Source organism: Erpetoichthys calabaricus, chromosome 2 (genome assembly GCF_900747795.2).
Source record: "Erpetoichthys calabaricus chromosome 2, fErpCal1.3, whole genome shotgun sequence".
NCBI lineage: Eukaryota > Metazoa > Chordata > Cladistia > Polypteriformes > Polypteridae > Erpetoichthys > Erpetoichthys calabaricus.
The window spans coordinates 96,403,275-96,419,274 of record NC_041395.2 but is presented as its reverse complement, the minus strand read 5'-3'; the positions used below and the strand labels follow the sequence as shown (position 1 = coordinate 96,419,274).

The window sequence follows — 16,000 nt, the reverse complement described above, 5'->3', positions numbered from 1 at the left end:
CAACTCTGCAATGAATCAACTGCACAACTGTCTTTTTGAACTAAGATCCTGGATGGCTAATAATTTTCTTGAACTGAATCAAAATAAAACGAAGGTGCTTATAGTGGGTCCATCAGCAAAAGTCGAAATTGGTCTTGGACTTTCGGCTCTTTCTCTGTCTTTTGCAAACCTCAAGTCTGCAATCTTGATGTTATCTTTGACAGTAACCTCTCTTTTGAGAAACAGATTAATTCTGTAGTCAAGAGTTGCTTTTTCCAGCTTCGTCTTTTAGGTAAGATCAAGCCTTTTTTATCTTCTAGGGATCTTGAGAAAGCTACTCATGCTTTTATCTTTTCTCGGCTTGATTACTGCAACTCGCTGTATTCTGGGATTCGCAAATCCCTGATACACAGGTTACAGTTGGTCCAGAATGCTGCCGCTCGCTTTCTGGTTGGGGAAAGAAAGTCTGATTTTTTTTCTCCAATATTAGCTTTTTTACACTGGCTGCCTGTCAGTTTTCAAATTGATTTTAAAATCTTTTTGCTAGTTTTTAAATCTTTACATGGGCTTGTTCCTGTCTATTTATCTTGATTTACAACAGCCATCTAGAGTGCTTAGATCTTCTGGTCAGTTGTCTCTTGTTGTCCATCGTACCAAGTGTAAAACTAAGGGGGACAGGGCTTTTGCAGTTGCTGCACCTCACCTGTGGAACTCTTTACCTCATCACATAAAGGAGTCGTCTACAATTGAACTGTTCAAAACAAGACTAAAGACTATTCACTTGCTTTCCGTGACCTTCAGTAATACTGATGGTTTCCTCATTGTGATTATGTAATCTTACTTCTATTTATTATTTATTTTATTTATGTTCATTTATTTTATTTCTATTTATGTTATTTATGCTAATTGTATGTTTTTTTCTTCTTTTATTGTAAAGCACTTTGGCCACAGCATTCCTATGTTGTTTTAAATGTGCTATATAAATAAATTAACATTGACTTTGACAAATTGACATTCATTTATTATAGATAATAAGCTTAATCAAATATTTTAACTATTGCCATAAACCAAAAACAACTAGAATGTGGAATTACAAACCATACAACCTGATAGTACTAGATGTGTAGTTTCAGGTGGCACCTAAACGTGTAGTTACACTCAATTCTCTCTGGTCACCTCAGCTCTGGCCTGCTTTGTTCAGGTTACCATCTGGTCTGTTCTCTTCTTAGCCAGCTCATCATTTGCATAGGGCAGGGAGCATGGCCAGTCTGAATGTGGATGCCTAGAGACAGGTGAACTTCTAAGGATGGAAAATGGTGGAGAGGGACAGAGAGATCATGCCCTTGAAAGCCTCATCTTTTTTGTCTGCTCTGTACTCCCTTACTCACCAATGACACCCCTCACAGAGTACAGCTTTGTTCTTGTCAGCATTGTTTCTAGTTTCAAACAAACGAAAAAAAAAAGAAGGAACGCAATTAAGTCATACACTGGCACAGATAATGCTCTTCTAATCAATGAAACTTTGGGGGGCAGCAAAGACGGACTTAATCAACTTTCTTGCAATTTGAAATTAGATAAACAATTGTTTAAACATTTATGTTTATAGATGGTAATAAGAAAAAATAATTTATTTATATGCTGAATATAATTCCCCATTATAACATTTCGAAATCTTAAGATTTGTACTTCCATATTTGTTTATTGTATGTTTGCTTATTAGTGAATTCTGAAGATATTATTTTATAAATGGCTCCCCAAAATACTATGTAATGCATTTCTCTTAGTATTATTACTCTTTTAACTCTTTCTGACTTTTTTCTAAATGGGTCATGTTCACCATATACTTGTAACTGTATACTGGTAGTGTTACCAGTAAACACAGAAATGGTCATAACCTGTGTTAGTTTAAAGTATGGGAAATAAATATCTGGTTAGAAGATTAGCAGCACATTTCACAAATGAGAGGTCAAAGAATTTGTTTTTAGAATATACCTGCTGGTATTTATCCATTTTGCAATATTTTAATTTGATGTTACATTTGTCTAACAGATTAACGAGACATGGATGTTGGACAAATGCACAAAAGCCACATGCAAAGGCCATGACCAAATTCAGGTTACTCCAGTTCAGTGCAAGCCAGTCCAGCCTCTAACGTGTGTCAATGGGCGACCTGCTCGCAAGATCTATGACTCATCTGGATGTTGCTACAGATATGAATGTGAATGTAAGTAAATGATAGAAATAGTGAGTCGATTAGTAAAAGGTTCTAAATAACACATTAGTTGTATCATCTGCTTATTCATTCCATTGTTCAAAGTAAATTATATTTTGGTATTAGTTTAGAACAGGGGCTTTAAGGTTTGTATAATACATTTAAAGGTGTTATCACAGAAGAAAATACAATGAAACTCTTGGAAACATGGCTCCCTATTTCAGGTACTCTGTCTCTTACATTTAATCCATCCATTATTTTAACCTGTATATACAGGGTCAAAAAAGAAGAGGGTCTGTCTCAGCAACATTGGGCAGCTATGCTGTCAATTAAACATAACTCCAAGGAACACACTCAGACACACTTATTTCATTTCCCTGGTGCCAATTATAGCAACTCACATGTCTTTGAGTTGTGAAGGATGTAGCAGGAAAACTAGTCAAACTCATAAGATTTCTGTGTGGACATGGGAAGAATGTACAAACTCCACAAAAGGACAAGTTGTGCAAACAATGGATTCACTTTGTAAGGGTGGCTTCTGAGTTGAATTTGGTTCAAGAATAACCAAGGTCCACCATGGCCCTACATAACAACATTCCACAAACCTTCTTCATCCTCCTTGAGATCACAGAGAGCTAGAGTTCTATACTGACTGCAGGGGGTGCAACATTAGAATCATTCCTGTATAAGACATTGATCCATTGTATGTCCCACTCAGATATTCTACACACAAGAGCCAATTTAGAATTTCTTAACCTGCACTTCTTTGGGAATTAACCCAAGGGAAAAAAAACCTTCACACCTCCATGGTGACTAATAGACAGTGATTGGGTGTGCAATTCAAATCTAAGATGCTGGATGAGCAAGGTAACAGCAACAGCCACCACTGGCAGATTTAATGGCGTAGTGAGGGGGCCTGGCCCACCATAACACATGCACTATGTTACTAAAACAAATCTCCAGTAAAAAGTATTTATTCATCTTCTTATTCTTCTTAGTTTTTTTAAGTCAATATCTCATGCCCATATCACATTTTTATCTTCTTAACCACTTTCCCAGATAAGGTTCATGGCCTCATGTAAATAAGTTAATAATTAACCAATATAATAATTAAATCCATCCTGCCCCAAATAACTCTCTTTTGCATGTCATCTATCCTCAGAACAACAGAGACACATTGTGTATAACTTCTGTTACAGTTTAGGCTGACAGAGGTCACATCAACTTGTATATTATTTTTGTATGCAGCATTTTCCTCTTTTACATGTCTGACAGCCGCTCCTGTTGGCTATCTGAGCAAATACCAGTCACATGTCATGTGTACCACTTTGACAAAATATTTAAGAAATAAATTTTTGTTGATGAAGTAAATTAAAAATTTAAAATGTTCTGACCTTGGTTAACCCAATTACAAAATACACCCGAATCTTATGCCATACATACATTTTCTAATTTGGTAAAATATAACAAAGATTTATTTGAGAACAATTACCATAAGTGGACAAAATTAAATAAAAAAAACTGTTAATGGTCCTTTTTTATCATTTTCATAATTTCAAAGTTTTATGATAATGGAAATCAATAAGGATTTACAGCATTTGGCCAGTGACTTACCCTAACATATAAACTAATGAACAACTATTGGCAGATTTTCTTTACAAATGATACACAGATGCCTCTCTGCTCATCATAATCTTACCTTTTGTCTCTGGAAATGATTTTCCCTGTTTATCAGAACAAAAAATCAAGTGAGAGTGCCTGTCTGGATATGTGTGAATTTGTAGATAAAACAAAATACATCCCTTTACACCTGCATTAGCCTGCGTCTCAATCAGATGATGCTTTGTGTAAACATATTGATGACTGAGTTGATCAGACATGAATAGAAATTACATTTAAGACAAGTGTTAATCCAAATGCGTTTTTTTATCCACATACAACAATTATGTCAAGTTAACAATAGAAGGGTGGCCAGCCTTGACACTTGTGCCACTTTAAAAAGTGAACGATATGTCAGCAGTGGCATATGTGAAGTCAATATACCATCTCCTTTATGAGACTGTCACGTGCTTGCTAACATGCTAAAATACTAAAGCTATTTATGGTAGTGTGGTATGTCATCTTCTTTTTGTTTTTCTTTATTGTTTCTAATTGGATCATTTTGAGCATTTAGTTTTCATTCTAACTACAGGTTAGTATCTGAAATGTTATTGAACACAGAGGACACATTTTAATACCGGTATACATGTAAATTATCTCTTGATACAATCTTTAAATGAAAAGCATGATAAAGGGGGTCTTTGAGAAAACTAACGGCCCTTGCAAACCATATCTAAAATGAAGCAGGACAGTTTAAAAAGGTCCAAGGATCAGTCCGAGCTGGAAAGGCCTTGAGTTTGACACCTCTGCTTTGCCCATTGCATTCAAAAATGACAGAAAAAGACTCTAAAATGTGCAAAATAAGTATATTTCCTTTTTATTTGGTGGTATGCATGTCTATTTGTCACTCTTCTCTCTAATTTCCGAATCATTACCCTGAGACCAAGTAAGCAGTCTTTTGAATAGCTTACTTCCACATCACATTATCAATTATCTGAGTTCAAAATCAAACAAATGGATTCAAGATCAGGTAATTTTAGCATCTACCATCATATTTTTCTCATATAAAACTTGATGATTAGGAATTTCCAATTTATGCATGAAATAATGCAATAACACTCTTCTGTGTCTGTAAATCATATTCCTCTTACATCCTGAGGGCATTTTTCAGCAATTTCTGCCAGAGGAGAGAACACCAAAATAAAGCCTTATTTATTCAAAAAGTAAAAGATGGACAGTCAATTTCTCACTAAAACCTGACAGATAACTTCTCAACTGTGATAGAATATGTGTTTGTGTTAAATTTAAACATTTCTTTACTTACAAGCTGCTGCTATACTAAGTTTCAGTGATTCAGTGTATCTCATGTACAAGTAAAGCCAGAGCAATTTTTTCACCTCTGAGGTGTTCTTAGAAATGTCATCTGTACCTGTCTAAAGTTTCATGTTGATAGATAGATAGATAGATAGATAGATAGATAGATAGATAGATAGATAGATAGATAGATAGATAGATAGATAGATAGATAGATAGATAGATAGATAGATAGATAGATAGATAGATAGATCTATCTGGTATGAAGCTTACAATCAGATGACCCACTGAGCCAGAGCTACCCACCCAGAAACGCAAGGTAGTAGCTGCCAGCTATCAATACGATCGAAACATTGTACAAATATGCACTTGGCTTGTTTTGATCAGGAGGATCTGTTGTAAAGACTAATATCACATGTATATATTTGATATTGTTTTGTGAAGTAATATACGAGAACACACGAAAATTCAGATGCAAGATGGTGTGACAGGACTCCAATATGCTCATCTGGCCATGTTATGTTTCACTGGAAATGTCACAGTCTCAGCTATCAAAAGTTTGCAATGGTATGACCCACTGAGCCAGAGTTCCCCCCCCCCACCCTAGAAACATGAGATGGTAGGTGCCAGTCATGGTTACCCACCTCCTTTCCTTTGGATGATACCTCATGATCGATACATTGTACAATAACTTGCTTGGGCTTGTTTTGATTAGGAGAATCTACTCTAAGTACTACCGTGTCACTTGTAGATATTTTCTGTTGCTTTGTAAAGTAATATGCGAGAGCACACGAAAATTCAGATAAGTGATGTGATAGTTTTCCAGTTTTCTGCCCATAGCTTGCATTTGCTTTGTCAGAGCAAGGGTTCAATGCATTGGTTGAAATCTACTGGTCCTTGTACAGAATAATTGCTATGTTTTTTGGTGGCGATTAATGAAACACCTTATGTATGATTTCAGATTAAAATTGTAACAATGTGGTCATTATGAGTATGTTGCAGTTAGAGTTTAAGAGGTTTAACGCAATGATTTCCTAACTGCCATTGTCTCACGAACTAGGTGTATGTACTACCTGGGGATACCAGCATCACATGACCTTTGATGGCACCTGTTACCAGTACAGTAGCAACTGCACCCGTGTTCTGGTGGAAGAAATCACAAAGAATGACCATTTCCTTATCAATGTGGATGATGGTGATTGCTTTAAAAAGAACCAGGACTCCTGCACACGGTCCCTTTGGATCTTCTATCAAGGCAACAAATTGTTCCTCACTGCAGATGAAAAGAAGAACTTGGTGAGACATGAATGAAAATCCTTGTGTCACTGTTTAAAATTAGTTAACATTAGGATCACTAAATTACCATTGTGAATTACCCAAAGTGAAATCAAAAGTATAACTGGAAAAAAATGTTAGCTTCATCTCAGATTATTCACACTTGACATATAATGGCACATGATAGTCTACAGAGTGTCACAAACACAAATGCTGATGATGCATATGTCAAGTGAATGACATGTAGGAATACTGCTTATTATTCAAACCTGAATTTTAATATTTGAGCATTATACTATACTGTATTAAAAAGCTATTTTTACCTTAAATGTAAATTTTAAAACTGTGTTCAGTTGCACGTTTAAAGGTTACTAAGTAATATACAATGACGCTGTAGAGTACTGTATTTGGATAATCTATTCTATTTAATTTTAGGGTCAGTACAAGTGCCATTTCATGTCATTTAAATAAAACATATACAGTAGTTTGCAAGCAGCCGTACAAATTGGCAAAAAAAAACTAGAATTTCTTATCACCATAGTACAAACCACAATAAAACAACATGTTTAAACCTGCTTAATCCAAACCAGAGTCATGGATGGCCAGAGCCTATGACCACAGAAAAACAACCCTTAAGTGGGCACCAGCTTATCACAGAGCCCAATCATGTGCACACCCAGATATACTCAGCACACAAAATCCTCTCAGAACAATACAGTGGCACAGAGTGGAGATAAATATGGGGGGGCAGTAGGTAAGTGCCTGCAGAGTGCAGTGATTAGCAATAAATGAACTAATAACTCAACAGATGCATATAATATAATATAACAAGCAGTTGTACTTAACTCTTCTTTGATCTTAACAGCATTATCCATTAGATTTCAGATTAGTCCTAGATCATGCAGTTTTGGGATGATATGTTGTGTTTACTTGCTGCACTAGATAAAGCTCCTAAAAGTTCATTGTCTTTAATTAGCAAGGTATAATCAAAGCGGTGATACTTTGCAGAATGTATAGTGTGATATCTGTGAACAAAAGATCGAAAGGTCAGATAACATCTTCCTCCTTTTACAGTATTACTCACATTGATGTTTACTTCTTTCGAACAGGTTTACTTCAATGGTAATCTTGTTTCTCGAAACATTGTCAAAAATGGCTTCAAAATCTACAGCACTGGCATCAGCATTCACGTTACAATACTTGATATCAACATTCACATTGCCTATGACAGAATGATTGCAGTGATCACACTGCCATATAAGCGTTTCTTCAATAATACCCAAGGGCTGTGTGGTAAGTGAAATAATTTTTTAAATCTGGGCTCTCTGACTGATTGGGAAATACATGGACCCTTGAATAATTGTTTCCTGAGAATACAAAACAATACTTAAATATCCCACCAACATTCTCTCTGTAATGCTATCTCTTCTTTGAGCTTATTTAAAATGTGTGATGGAGTAAAACTAAAGGGAAATGTAGCCTTCAAAACTGAATAACAAATATGAAATGGTGCTTACGAATGCAGTGATCGTGTTTGCCAGATAATAACCAGGTTGTAGAACAAATGTCATCAAATATCAGCAGTCTTGTGAGGAGTAGTTCGGCAAAATTCCTTAAATATATTAGATACAAATAAAGTTACACAGAAAGCTGTTTCTTATTGTTGTTGATGCCAATGGTTAGTGTATGGCATGCTACTCAGTCTCACTCCACTTTCTCACTTATGGCCCTTACTATGTTCTATCTATTAACTAGTGTAATAATTAATATTAAGTAAAATCTGGTGTTTGTTGTTACCTGAGGTGGATTTATCTAATTTTAAGACTAGGGGCCTCATGTACAATGCCTTGTGTAGAATTCATATTAAAATATGGCGTACGGGCAAAACTAGAAATATGCATATGCCCAAAAAAATCAGATGTATAAAACTGTTTGTAAGCAAAGTTCTATGGACTTTCCCCATAAATCCCAATCAACGTGAAATTTAACACACAACAGCCCCACCTCGACTCCATCCAGAATTATGCCTATTTGAATATGTAAATCCATATAAATAGCCCCTTCCATTCAGTGTTTTGTTAAAAGACAATGGCAAAAACACATGTAAGAAAGAAGAATTTCAGCAAATGTGATAAGGAGGTCCTGCTCAGTGAAGTGTAGGCAAGGAAAAATGTACTATTTGGTGGTTTAAGCAGTGTAGTAGGATATAGTGGGTTGGATAATGGATGGATAGATATAAGCAACTAAAGGAAATTGATGGAGTGGTACAGCGTGGTGGTTCAGAAAGTTGTACAGTGCCCGAAATAAAAAAAGAAATGGTCATGTATCAAAGTTGATGTGAAAAGGCGAGTCACAGCCCACCATCTTAAAAAAGAGGTCAGTGTTTAGATTACTGTAATCTTGAAATGTCGACTTTAAACTCAAAATTCCCGCTTTAATCTCGTACTTCATTATTTTTTGTTCCCGAAATTAAAATTGAAACTGAAGGGAAGACAATTTGCTACTGTGTTAGAAATTCAAGAAAACAAAACACTGGGATTGGAAGAAGCGCTGGGACTACTGTACTGGTGTATTAGTGTATCTGAATTGGAGGATTTTCATAGTGACTAAAAGAAAGTTTTATAATAAAGTTCTTTATTAACAATTCCTCAAATGTTTGGGTCCACTTTATATATAGTATACACACATAAAACATACTGTATATATAATATACACAATATCTGCTGTATATAATATACATACTGTAATACTGTATTAGGAGTTTTAGGTAACAGTTGCTGCCCAGATTTTCATATTAATGCTCTACATCAGCTCCTGGCCAGGGCTATATTCAGAGAGCGTAGAATGAATATCAGTATACCTTTAGCAGCTCAACTCCATTCTGTTTTTATTTTTACAGGTACTTGCACTAATCTTCAAAATGATGATTGCCGTCTAGCAAATGGTAAAATTGAATCCTCTTGTGTTGACATGGCTGAACACTGGACAACTCCTAATCAGATAGGGTGTATTCCAGCACTTCAGCCAACCTCCCAACCTACTCCTCCATCAAGTTCATTCATGACATCTTTGCCCTCGTCTGGTCCCTCTACCCTTTTATCAAGCTCAGTCTCAATCAGCTTGCTTTCTTCCATTCCTTCTACATCTTCAATAGGTATACCTTTCATAAGACTTAATATGAGATAAACAATCCCATCAAACATGTCATTAACAAGCATGTTTGTTTTTTTATTATACAGGTTCTTCATCTTTGGTTTCAACAACTTTGCCTGTCTCTTCATTCACCGAGTCTCACACTACACCAGTGACTACCAAACCAACCAAAAATCCTGTATGCAAGCCACCACTTTGCAAGCTAATTACAAGCAGGTAAGTTTTTTTCATCACATGTTAGTATTAAGATACATATGTTGAATTGTGAAAACCATAGAAATAAGAAAATATAAAAAATTAAAGGCCCCAGTTCTTCTTTTATTCCTGTTGTCCTCTGTTAAATATTCCTGGTGATGACAATAGTTTTTCTAAAATTCCTTTTATATTAGTATGTTGATGGTTATTTCTTTCCATGGCGCCATGACTGCATGCAATAAAAATGGTGGGTGGACATTGTCTTGGTTACAATATTTTCAGATACCAAGTTTTCCTGGTAGTTATTATGATATTTACAGTAAACTAAAACATACATTACTAAGGAAATTAATGATGAGACAATAAGAAAATTGTGTGTCTCATGAAAATACTAACTTAATCAAGTCCTATTATCCAATGTATCCTGGAAGTTATTTTCGAATCAAGAAAAAACTATGAATACAAACGGGAATCAGCATTTTCTAAAATCGAAGATAATGTCTAACTATATATTTGTTGCAATTTTTTATTTGTGTTATTATCACATTTATTGTACAGTATATTACTTTACCAGAGAGTATACAGTATGTTGGTAATGGTCAAATCTCACTCACTGGAAACTGTTAGTGTGACGCCTGCACTATCTCCCCAATTTTTTGTGGATTTTCTTCCAGCGTCTCTGGTTTTCCTTCTGTCTCCCAATGACATGCTGATTTGTGTAGCTGGTTATACTGAATTGGTCTGGCCTGAAAGAGTATGAGTGTGTATGTGAGCGTGATGTTTGAAGAACTGGCACCTCTTCCAGAAATGGTTTCAGTTTTTCAACAATTTTTTGTCTTAGAAGCCCAGTAGCTCCACCCTGGAGGTCCAAGTAGGTGGAGCTAATTTACTTGACAGTACCTGGCTTTATTTGAGTCAGATAACCCTCCCACAATCCAAATCTTAACCATATTGTAAAGAGCTCTGAAGATTTATAGCTAGACTCTATTTGTGTCCATTGGAGTCACCTCCACCTACTTCGAGCTCCAGAATAGAGGCTCCGATCTGTAGATATACACTTGCCTGAAGTGGACAAGCAGGTTAGAAATTGAATAAATGAATGTGTAGATCTTAAGACCTTATTAGGGAGATACTGTATACAGGGAATTAATCACGCTAGTTAGTTGAACCCTCCTTATCGATGTACTGTGATAGTAGTCATATAGAAGTTCTCTTTCCCAGTGAACTCAATCATCCCAGAAAGGGAAAAATAAAAAAAATAAAAGAGGTACTTGATAAATAATAGGTAATTAAAGTCACACAACTGTATTTATTTATTTATTTATTTATTTATTTATATTTTTATTTTATTAATTTTCATTGTAATCATTCCATACAAACAGATCAATTTATAACCCAACAAATTTGAAAACAAATCAAACCCCACCCCTGAGAAGGAGAGCTTAGCTAAAGGAAAATTTCTTTAGGCTTTTTAATAAGGCAACATTAGACAAAAGAAGGGGAGAAGTAAATATCTATATAAATAAGAGATGGAGAAGGGAGTTAAATGCAATAATAGTTATTTCTCTTATTCTAAAATAATATTGATTAAATCCTGCCATGTTTTGAAAAAATTTTGTACAGATCCTCTAACTGAAAATTTGATTTTTTCCAATTTCAAATAATATAAAACATCGGTTTCCCACTGACTTATAAGAGGAGAATTAGGATTCTTCCAATTTAACAAAATAAGTCTGCGTGCCAAGAGTGTAGTGAATGCAATCACCGTTTGCTTGTCCTTCTCCAATTCCAGTCCATCTGGAAGGACACTGTGGACGATTTTTGTGACTGAAGACAGAGAAGAAAATTAAAATTAGTCAAAACCTTTATTAATACATACCAGGCAAGGGTAAAATGTCAGAGAAACACAGTCCTAGGACACCGCACTTCATCTGCCTCGAGCGCAGATGTCCTTGTTCTTTTATACCTTTCTAATCTCCTGATCGTTGACCACGTAAGCAAAAAATAACATCCTGACTCATTGTACTTTTCCAATTTTGTAAAGTCATTACCCTAAAGGTATATTTTCTTGTCACACACATCATGAAAAGAAACTTCCAGAAAGTATACATGCTTCTTGTCACGTACGCAAAACACAAACAAGTTTCATCACTCTGTCCTATTTTCTATACACACATACATTTTGTTCAATTACATCTTTTTATGTTTCCACACTCCTCCCTTTTTGAACAAAAAATGATGTGGGCCTATATAATTCTATCTTGAAATGGTTGATGAAGGGGAAGGGGGAGAGAAAATGGAAGAAGCTACACGAGACATGCGCTCATCATGTAGCACATATGCCTTTTCCATAGAGGCGGTAAAGTACTTAGATATTATATAGCGAAACAAAGGGATAATACAACAACCAACCAGGAGGAGGAGACAAAATGTCACAACCAAAGAAATGAAAACAGATCTTATCCATTGTCCCCAGGATCCGAAGGAGGATGCAAACCACTGATCCCTGGGATTTATAATGGCAGAATTAGTGGAAAGTTCTTTTAGAGAGAGCAGTAAGGCCTGCCAATGCACGAGTTATTGATCCATCTGGCGCGGTATTATTTGGAATATATGTACAACAAGCATCACCAAACATAGCACAAACACCTCCCTTTTCGGCAAGTAACATGTCCAGGGCTAGACGATTTTGCCAAGTCATCAGAGAAGTACGATCAAGCTGTTCATGTATGCCTTCAATAGCATCTTTGGTGAAGTTAAGGAAACGTTGTTGGTTATAATAAAGGTAATTAATCCAGTCTACATTCTTATTAATAGTAATTTGGGGTATGATAGATTCAAAACCGGCTGCGACTTGATCCCTAGCTTTAAATCTGTCTGGGACACCCCTAGGGACTCCAATAGCATCTATGTATACTCCAGGGCCATGTAAGGAGAGGGAGGTAAGGATATAAGTCTAAAAGGCATAGAAGTCTAAAAGGCATAACTAATTGGATTGGAGCACAGGTACCAGACCAATTAGGGGGAAAGGTGGCAAATAATTTGGACCTACGGCACATCCACCAAATATCTGATCTAGGAGTGGTTTGGGAGAGAAGAAAGGAAGACAGAACGGTGTTCAGAGAAAAGTTAACCTGAAAAGTTTGAGAACAGAAAGAAAATGGTAATTCTCCTACCCATGTCGTTCCATAAGATTTGAAACATGTATAATTTCCTTCGTGAGTTTGAAACATAGGGGTATCCATGTGACGGGTGGGGGAAAAAAGAATAGATAGATTAGAACACTTTGAACTAGAGAGGGGTTTCTTGGAAGTAGTGAATAAATACAGAAGGCAGGGCAACCCCACGGGGTCAGAAATGTTAGATAATGGGAAAGGGACTGTAGCTAAATGGGGACGGGCTGCAGCGCACGCATAACAATGAGAACGATTAACTTGCTTAGCTGAATAGAGAACCCACTGCAACCATCTATTCTAATCTCCATAACCAGTTTCTATTGAAAAAGTGGATGAAAGGGTGGAAATATTCATAACAGGAGAAAAAAATCTGAACCAAAAGTTGGGGAGATGGGTGTGTGTGCCAGAGAATGAGGGGTGTTAGTAACAGGATTGTCAATCTTAATTAGAAATCTCCCTAAAGGGTCTGTTCCAGATACATATACCCCTAATACATAAATACCTGAGTTACAATGGTTGTCAGCACATACAATGAGAGGCATGTCCTTTTATGATAGAAAACCGATTTTTCAAACCGTATTTTTGGGCCTCAAAAGGTTGATAACCCCAGTCCTCAGTTCCAGTGTTAGCAAAAACCCATTGCCAGTTGTCGCAGTCACTTCCCCTCATACACACGTATTTGTCAGATCCGGTCCACTGGGCTTGTCGACCAGTCCCACAGTTGATAATAGAGCAGAAATCAAACTGCACTGATGTGGTAATTTCCCAACGGGAAAGTCAAGGTGACCAGGGCAGTAGACAAGGGAAAAGAAAAACATAGTAGCACAGCAATCAAGGGTGCCATCTCTTGCAATGTGAGGCGTGAATCCAGGCAGGCAATCCTTCAACTTTCACGGCGTGTGGTGTGGATAGAAGAATTTGGAAATGATCCTCTCCACCTAGGCTGATGCCAGTGTTTCCTCCGAGTATCTCGAACCAGGATCCAGGTGCCCAAAGGAATTGGTAAATCCTTGGAAAGGGGGCTGGTCCTCCAGGTTCGATGAACCTGCTGGTGGATTTCCTTCAACGAGGTTCGCAAACCTGCAAGACTAGAGAGAAAATCATTGGGAGAAAAGGTTTGTTAGTGTGTTTATGAGTCCAGACTCCATCAGAGAGGGACCCTTCTTTGGACCATTTTCTCCTTTCGATATCCGTGGCTGCATTCTGTAAAGAAATAATTTGATTATCAGGGTCCTGGTCATTTCTCTGTTGGAATAAAGAAATTGGTGTGTTATTATATGCAGCCTCTTTAGCCAAGTGGTCAGCTAAATCATTCCCTTTGCTAGCAGGATCCTGTTTTCCCGTGTGAGCTTGACATTTAACAATCGCTAGCTCCGATGGTTTGGTTATAACTTCTAAAGGGATTCGATCAATTTCTGATGTTGGATGGGTTTGCCAGTACTGGTCTTAAGTTGTGCTTAAAGGTTATCTATGCAACATACTTAAACGCGTCTTTTCCTTCATGCTTGTTATTAACAAGGAAAACATACGTGCTTGAACCTTTATTCGTATCAAGTGTGCTGACCACTGCGTCACCATGCTCTTCCTTTATAGTACCTAAAATATACAACTTCCATTCATATCACAATTAGACACACATTCATATCACAATTAGACACATTCCGCTTATCGCCAAAAAAAACTTGTCTCCCTTCTCATGTAATATTATTAAAAGAGCATTTTCCCTTCAAACTTGATCAGGGTTTAAAGGAAAAATACTTTTGTATATTTACAAGCCTTAAACAAAAGTGGAGACAATTCATTTGCGCTAAACCAATCACACAAATCGATAATTATCTTTTTCAGTTTTTTTTTTTTTTTTTTTTTTAGAGCTCTCCAGGACTGGTCTTAAATTCCCTTAGTTTCCATAATGTTCCATGATCATGGCAGACTCCAAAAGCATACCTGGAATCTGTATAAATTGTTACGATCTTCCCCTCGGACAGCTGACATGCTTGAGTGAGTGCTACGAGTTCAGCTGTTTTGTGCACTTAGCTTTATGAAATTTAATTTGCTTCCAGCAGGCGGTCCCCTTGGACCACTGCGTAACTGGTTGAGGGCGCTCCATTTTTCAATTGTAGCATTTGACAAAGTACAGAGTACATTCTGATACTCATAGGGATCCCTTTTTAATACACTCTATAACACACAAAATCACCCAAACCATTTTTCAACACACTTCACCCCAGTATTATTCTATATTTACACTATATTTGGAAACAATGCAGCAAAGGAAACAGAAACAAATGGACTCTGAAGAAAAGCAAGTTCAACTCTTCAGGACAAACAAACATAAGAAAAAAGAAAAGGACAGAAGAAATTTCATGAGAACTACGTCCGTGCTTGCTAATACAGCTTCTGTTGTTGCAGCCATAGCACAAAGACACGGAGGAAATGCTGCGGCCACTGGATCCAGTTTTTTTTTTAGAAAAAATAAGTCACCGGTCTTTGTTTATCTCCATGTTGTTGCGTCAGTACTGAATTCATAAATCCCTGCTTTTCGTCCACGAACAAAGTGAATGGACGAGAATGATCAGGCAAACCTAGCGCAGGCGCAGATAAAAGAGTAAATTTTGAGGTTACAGAGCCTTCTCAGCCAGTTGTTGCAACGGCTGTGCTCTTTCAGTAAAATTTAGAACCCACTGTCTGCAGTAGCCCAGAATACCTAAAACAGACATAACCTGTTGTTTTGTTTAGCTGCAGCTTAACCTTAGAAACTTTATGGCCATTTTCCCACAGAAACAGCAACAATTTCTGGGTGTCTATTGTACAATTTTCTTCCGTCGCGATTTCCATCTACATACTGTTTTCCGGCCAAACGCCGTTTAAATTTACTACTTCCGGCCAGACGCCGTCCAAATTTTTGGGCAAGAGCTTTACCAGAAACACAAAGGGCTTCTCTGTATCCCTGAGGCATGACGGTCCATGTCCATCGGCGGTACCGCGTTTGACGAGATCGGGATGTACGGCGGAGATGCCAGCCTCTGCTTCGGGAGACAAAGGATATTGGGCACGGTGCGGGCGGAAGGAGGATTTCGGGTGGATCACCAGAGGCTCA

The 16,000-nt window shown here is 37.0% G+C and overlaps 1 protein-coding gene across 1 annotated transcript in view; it reads left to right on the top strand.

Annotated features, from left to right (window-relative positions):
* LOC114645302 (mucin-5B-like) overlaps positions 1-16,000 on the top strand; it is a 111,784-nt gene that overhangs the window by 60,327 nt on the left and 35,457 nt on the right. The window contains 5 exon segments of the mRNA XM_051922497.1: positions 2,029-2,203; positions 6,165-6,400; positions 7,489-7,672; positions 9,279-9,533; positions 9,619-9,748. Of these exon segments, the coding sequence (XP_051778457.1) occupies positions 2,029-2,203; positions 6,165-6,400; positions 7,489-7,672; positions 9,279-9,533; positions 9,619-9,748 (980 nt within the window).